This window comes from Geospiza fortis, unplaced genomic scaffold, assembly GCF_000277835.1.
Source record: "Geospiza fortis unplaced genomic scaffold, GeoFor_1.0 scaffold417, whole genome shotgun sequence".
Classification (NCBI taxonomy): Eukaryota; Metazoa; Chordata; class Aves; order Passeriformes; family Thraupidae; genus Geospiza; species Geospiza fortis.
This window is the reverse complement of record NW_005054535.1, coordinates 485,664-492,149: the sequence shown is the minus strand read 5'-3', so window position 1 is coordinate 492,149 and position 6,486 is coordinate 485,664. Positions and strand designations below refer to the sequence as shown.

Genomic DNA, 6,486 nt, shown 5'->3' with positions numbered 1-6,486 from the left:
CTGCTGAACGCTCTTGTTTTGCCACAGCCTGAAGAGGACGCAGTGCAGTTTGCCAATCGAGTGAAGTCAGCCATTGCCAGGCAGGGGGGCCTTGTGGATCTGCTCTGGTGAGTCCACGCAGGCTTTTCTCTTCCTGGTGCCAGAGTTCCTTGTCCTGGGATGTGCTCATGGGCTGCAGAGCTCCATTTGTTTCTTGCTTAGGGTAGAGCAGGGTAGGGTAAAGTTCTACCCCCTTGCTTAGGGTAGAGCAGGCCTCTGGAGGAATATCCTTCTGTAGCAGAAACCAAAATCTTTGCATCTTCTGTATGCTGGGCATCAGAGCTTCATTCTGTGATTGTAGCTTGCATTGGGATGCTCTGGCTTTGACTTGTTTCCACTCAGCAAGGTGTGTTCAGCTGGGGAACTTGCTTTCTTAGGCACTGAGGTCTCAGAGCTCAGGAGGCAGGCAGGCAGTCTCCTGTAGCTGTACGAGAGTAGCTCCTGTTTCTGGCAGAGTTGCTATTTTGAGCACAGTGCAGGGCCATGGGGGCAGCTCCTGGCAGAACCAGGTAAGAAAGTGATGCCCTTTGGGGACAGGTGTGCCCTGGCACTATGTGGCACCAGGGCAACTGGAATTCTGACTCGCCCTGAGCACTCCCAGATGAAGATGCTGCCTGCCTGCAGCATCTGACTCTCCCTGACTCTCTCCCCAGGGATGGAGGACTGAAAAGGGAGAAGGTGAAAGATGCCTTCAAGGAAGAGCAACAGAAACTCTACAGCAAAATGATTGTAGGCAGCCATGAGGACCGGAGCCGCTCCTGAGTGTGCTGCCTCCAGCACTGCCACCCTGCCTCCAGCACCAGCCAGGGCTTGTCTGGAGCCACTCTCAATCTTTGGACTTGGGCTACTCCAGAGCTGCTGGGACTCGCTTTTTCATCCTCTGGCTGTTGTTTTGAGGAGCACTATTGCTGCCTGGAGTCTTGAGGCCTTTGGCAGCTCATGGCAAAGATGCCTTCTTGTTACTGTTACAGTGAAGCCCCTTGCAGGGGCAGTATTAAATGAAACTCTTACGGTGTCATGTGCTTCCATCTGGTGTGTGCAGCCCCAGGGAAGGACTGGTGTGATGTGCATGTGTGTCAGTCACAAGTCTCTCACAACACAACAGCTGCTGAGCTGGGCTGAAATTGGCTGTCTTGACAACCAAGGGAATCCTCATCAGCCTGTGCCACTCATGTGTGAGGCATAAACTCCTTAGGAGCAGAATGTGCCTCTGAGGCCGTTTTCAGATCCACTTCCAGGAGAAATCTTTTTCTTTTGCCACCTTCCTGTCAACTTGACCCAAACTGTTGCTTCTACAGTGTCTGAGTAACAGCCTCTTCACTGCTCCTGGTGCAGTAAGGATCATACTCCTTGGAAATCTCCCTCTGTCCCCTGGGGCTGTGGGGTGCCAGGTGTCACTGGAGTGGCAGGTGGGGCTCCTGAGGAATCTGAACGTGCTGTAGTGGGAGCCTGGAGTGTGTAGGAGAGCCCAAGACTTCATGGCTGGGGCAGCAAATCCCTTTTCAGACATCTCCTGAGGGAAACAGTGGCATCTGACCCTGTCATGCACACAGGAAAACTGAAATCTTGTGCTGGAGGTGGTGCCCCTTTCTGCTCAGCACATAAATTATTTGGTAAAACAACTTGCATTTGAGCATTTCTCCCATGTACTTCCCCGTTTTCCTTACATTCCTACAAACTTGAGCACTTACACTGGGTTCTCTGCTCTTACAAGCAAGAGCTGTTTCACTGCTACCTGCTGAAGCCTGCTTGCATTTTCTAGTGCTCTGGAGAAGGCAGTTACCTAAGTGCCTCCTTTGTACCTCGAGTGTTTGTTGGGAAGGGCATCTGCTGTGCCAGGTGAGGACAGCTGCTCTGTGTAAGTGGCCTTAAATCGGAATTTTCACTTTTTTATCTACCTGATGGAACTTTGCTGCTCTGGCTGCCGGCTCAGGGGCCATTTGGATGAAGAGCCCTGCACTGTGCTGTGGTCTGGGGAGCCCTGGGGGGAGCCACAGTGAGTTGTGGGTTGCTGAGGCAGTGCTGGGCTTGCTGTGTGCTGTGGATGGCCCTGCAGCTGGGGACACACCTGCTGGGGACAGGGACACTGCTGTCTGCTGATCCCTGCTGCCCAGGCAGGGTCTCCAGGCTCTCCTGCACTTCTCCCCGTTCAGCAGCCCCTCCTGAGCCCTACCAAGGGCTGTGTCCCCAGAGCTCTCCTCTCTGGGGGTGGCACAGACATTTCCTTTAGGTGCTCAGCCCTTGCCACGTCCTCAGGCACCTGGATCCAGCTGCAGGTGCCCACAAATCTCCTGCCTGCAGCTGGGTGCCCTGTCCCTGATGCCACAGCGATCTGCAGAGCCCTCCTCAGCTCTGCAGGACATCCAGCCACCCTGCTGTGCTTGGGGACCGTCCCCAGCAGCATTCAGGACACTCCACAGCAGGCAAGGAGCTGGCTGGACAGGTTAGGAGGCACACATCCATCTTTCCTTGGCTCTCCCACCCCATGCCCCCAGTCAATATGTCTCTCTCCGATGAGAAAGTTAATAAATTTAGCTCTAGATTAAAAGTATCGATCATTTCATTTGTAAGCCATAAATAACCGCGGGGGGAGCACTGGGTGGCCCACGGGGTAGGGGCTGCTGGCTCTGGCTGCAGCAGCCGTGCACCCCACTGGGGCCAGGAGCCCTCATATGCATTCTGCCCGGATGCTGGCATTGATTTGCTATTAGTCTCCACGCACCACCCAGTAGCACATCATTCCCGGAGCTGCTATTAATGGCCTTTTGATAAATAATCACTTGTAAGTCAATAAATTTTTATTAAACAGTGTGGCGCTTTGATTTATGAAAATCCGACGGGGTTTGTCTGGGAGAAAAGGGATGCGGAATTGAAGCGGAGCTGCCATCCATCTGCCTGCCAGCCTGGCCTGCCTTGTGCTGCACCCCCTGTGCGGCTCCTGGCTCTGCCCACACAGCCTGGGGCTGCCTGGCACCGGGGACAGCCTGGGCAGAGCTGGTGCTCGCTGCTGACTGCTCCCCCAGCGCTGATGGGGCACGGCTCTGCTGCAGCAGCAACTGCTCCAAGTGGGCAGCACAAGCAGGAGAGGGGTCAGTCCTGCCTGCCAGGCTGATCCCTCTGTGGATCTGCACTCTTTGGGGTCCTGTCTCAATGTGGGGATGCACAGGGCAGCCAGGCTGCAGCAGCCATTTGTCACTCTCCCTGGCTACAGCAGGCCCTTTGCCACCTGCTTTATTTGTCTCCCAGCCCTGACGTGGCATCAGACAGGTGTTAAACTACTTAATCACTTTAAAATTGTTTTAATTTTCTGTTTTGTATTGATCTCCACAGCACCAATTAATCAGCTCACTGGACCAGGCAGTTAGTACATTAAAAATTGTCAGCCAAGCTGGGGCAGCTTAGAAAATGTTCAAAAAATATCCCACCAGCAGCCCCTCACTTCTCCCACCATGTGGAACCTGCTGCTGCTGAATGCTGGCTCTGCCCACAGAGTGATGTGTCCCCTCCTGGTGGCACTGCCACCGTGCTCCCATGGGAGCTCCCTGCCATCCCAAAGGCTCCATCAGCTCTGTCCTGGCCCAGCATCCATCCCATGGAGGGGCTGCATGGCTGAGAGGGGAGCATTACAAGCCCCATGCTCCTGCAGGGGCTGGACAGGGACCTGAGCAGGGACAGCAGTCCCCTAAGCTCTGCAAAAGTGGCACCGAGCACTCAGGTCTCCTTGCAAAGCGCCCAGAGCCCAGTGAGAGATTGAAAAGGGCTTTAAGCCAAGTGTGGGTCTTGGCAGGTTGTACAGCAATGATCTGCAGCCCCACTGAAAGGTCCCAGTGGCCCGAGTGTGGACTCAGGCACATTGCAGGTGCTGCCTGCAGCCTCAGGGAGGGGCAGCCCTTCCCCAGCCCCACTCCTGCCCCTCCTGTGCCTGTGCCACGCTGCTATCAGTGCCTGATGGGCCGGCAGCACCTTATCTGCCATCGATTTCCTTCCAAGACACAGCCCACGTGTTTGCTCACACCTGGCTGGCACTTAGCTGGCTCTTGGCTGAACAACTGCCAAGCTTGCCCGGCCTTCAGCGCTGTGTCTGTGCCAGCTGGAGCTCCTTTGGTGTCCTGAGCAGGTAAGGACAGCTGGCACCCACGGCTGGCATGCCACTGGTGAGCCAGAGCAGGGGCTGTGCAGAGCCATGTGCACACAAATATCTGCATGTGCAGCCCCCCCTGCACAGGGGTGCAGCACAGAGCAGGGGGGGACCCAACAGGTTGGCAGGCAAACACACTGGGGCTATTGATGCCACATCAATCCTGCAGCCCCGACAGCTGAATGGGCTCTCACTCACACTGTTAAGATAAATGATATTTATTTGCTGCTAAGAGCTTCCAATAAGAGGCCCCAGTGAGTGACTTTTGAACCAGCAGCTCTTGCTGCTGGTACACGCCCAAACCAGAGAAAACCCTGGGAAAATCTCCAGGGCTCCCCTGCACCTGTGGGCACCTCCTGTCCCACATGCAGCACCACCCTGCCTGGCATGCAGACCCTGCCCCATCCATCCTATCCCCAACCCTTCTCTAGCCCAGCCTCACAAGGCCACCCTGGACCACATGCCCACGAAACAAGTGCTGGGACTTGACTGGGACCTTTATTTCACCAATAAAAGCCGTGCAGGATGGCACAGCTGCACCTGCCACTACCAGCGTGCTGCTCCGAGCCCTGTGAGCCGCGCTCCCCACACAGCTTCAGCCAGCCCAGCCCATCCCAGCAGCCAGGCAGGGCTCTCTGCTGCTCAGGGGGGGTTCAGAGGGGCAGGCTGTGCCCCTGCTCAGCCGCTGTGAGTGCCCAAGCCCAGCATTGAGAAGGCTGCACGGTGCTTCCTCAGCAGCAGCCGGATCTTCTCGTCATCCGAGTCTGGGTCCAGGGGTTTGTTGTACTCATCGTCCTCGGTCTCGGAGGCCGCCCGCTCTCCGCCAGAGCCCCCCGCCCGCTGCGAGGATGAGGAGGGCTCCAGGGCACTCTTCTTCCTCCATTTGGTCCGTCGGTTCTGGAACCAGACCTGGTGCCCCAGCTCAGTTAGCAGCCAGCACGCTGCACACCCCGTGCCGCGCAGGAAGCCATACTCACCTTCACCTGAGACTCGGTCATGCCCAGGGAATAGGCCAGCCGTGCTCTCTCCGGACCTGCCAGGTACTTGGTCTGCTCAAACGTCTTCTCCAGAGCAAAGATCTGGTGTCCTGTGAAGGTTGGGCGCGTGTGCTTCTTCTTGTGGATGCTGTCAGCCAGGTGAGCAGGGGCTACAGGAGAGGAAGGGAGAAGTGGGTGAGCTCTGGGCAGCCCATGACCCTGGACAGCTCTCCCTTTGTCCGTACTCAGTGACCAAAGAGTCCCTCCACACCCGCTCCTCTCCAAATTAAAACTTTATTCCTGCTTCAGAGCTTCAGCCCCGTCCCAGAAGGGCTGAGCTGCCCACTGTGGGGGTCCCACAGGGGTGGGATAGGCACCTCCTGGTCAAGGACAGTGCTAAGTGGTTGTGCTGAGGGGGTAAGGGTCGCTACCAACAGTGCTTGACCCCAGAGCCATGCAGCAGTGGGAACAGCCCCATGTCCCACACCTTGCAGGATGCAGGACAGTAGACAGGCATGGCTGGTCACTGGCTCGGAGCTGCCTAACCCATCTGCTCCAAAATCATCACCTGCAAAGGGCTGAAGGGGACCAGAGCTGCAGGTTCTGAACAGCTGCACGCAGCCTCCTGGGGCTTCCCACAGGACACTGAATGCACCCATCCCACCCATCCTCTGGGACAGCAGCAACATGCTCTGCCATTCCCCTGACAGCTCCCCAGCAGGAAGGCAGCGCTGCCAGCCCGGGACTCCTGGTCCTGCCCGTCTCTGCCATGAACTACCCGGGCACTGAGCCCCAGCGAGGCTGCTTGAGAGACAGGGAGATCCTGTGAGCCAGAGCGCTCTGCCTGTCCTTGCCAGCTGCGGCTGCCTGGGGGCAAAGAACTGGCTCTAATGACAAATCCTGGCAGCAGTGGGGGCAGCTGGTCCTCTGGCCTCTGCTGTACATGCAGGACTCGCTCTGTCCTCCCTCTCCCTTCTCTCTCCACTCTCTTAGTGAGCTCTCTGTGGGTGTATGAAAGTCAAGAGGCTTGTTCATGCAGACTCTGTCCCCTAGACAGTCCCTGGCTCTGCCTCTCTCTGGGGAACCGCTCCTATTGCTTTGCTTTTGCAGTTTTCCACTGTGTGAAAGCGGCCAGTATTTGTCATTAGAGCCAAAAAAGTTCTGTGACCATTTGAGGTCCAGCACCTCCAACACTGGGCTCCTTCCCACTGCCTGCTGGCCAACCTCGTGCGGGGCAATGGAACAGACACAGCCTGGCCCATGTCCTTGCCCTGCTGCGGTCCGTTTGTAGCCGCACGGTGCCATCCCCTGCGGTACCCACGCACCCACCCG

The 6,486-nt window shown here is 56.8% G+C and overlaps 2 protein-coding genes across 2 annotated transcripts in view; one reads left to right on the top strand and one right to left on the bottom strand.

Moving 5' to 3' along the window:
• Positions 1 to 1,057, top strand: part of GPAT4 (glycerol-3-phosphate acyltransferase 4) — a 7,839-nt gene extending 6,782 nt beyond the window's left edge. The window contains exons 11-12 of the mRNA XM_005429235.3: positions 28 to 107; positions 693 to 1,057. Coding sequence (XP_005429292.1) covers positions 28 to 107; positions 693 to 801 — 189 coding nt within the window. The 3' untranslated portion in view covers positions 802 to 1,057. The remainder of the gene's footprint in view (positions 1 to 27; positions 108 to 692) is intronic.
• A 3,679-nt stretch (positions 1,058 to 4,736) lies between these two features.
• NKX6-3 (NK6 homeobox 3) lies at positions 4,737 to 5,671 on the bottom strand. Its single transcript, XM_005429246.2, has 3 exons — positions 5,590 to 5,671; positions 5,155 to 5,324; positions 4,737 to 5,086 (listed from the first exon to the last, which is right to left on the bottom strand). The coding sequence occupies exons 1-3, from the start codon at positions 5,669 to 5,671 to the stop codon at positions 4,856 to 4,858; spliced, it is 483 nt and encodes a 160-aa protein (XP_005429303.1). The 3' UTR covers positions 4,737 to 4,855.
• Between the last annotated feature and the right edge of the window lie 815 nt (positions 5,672 to 6,486).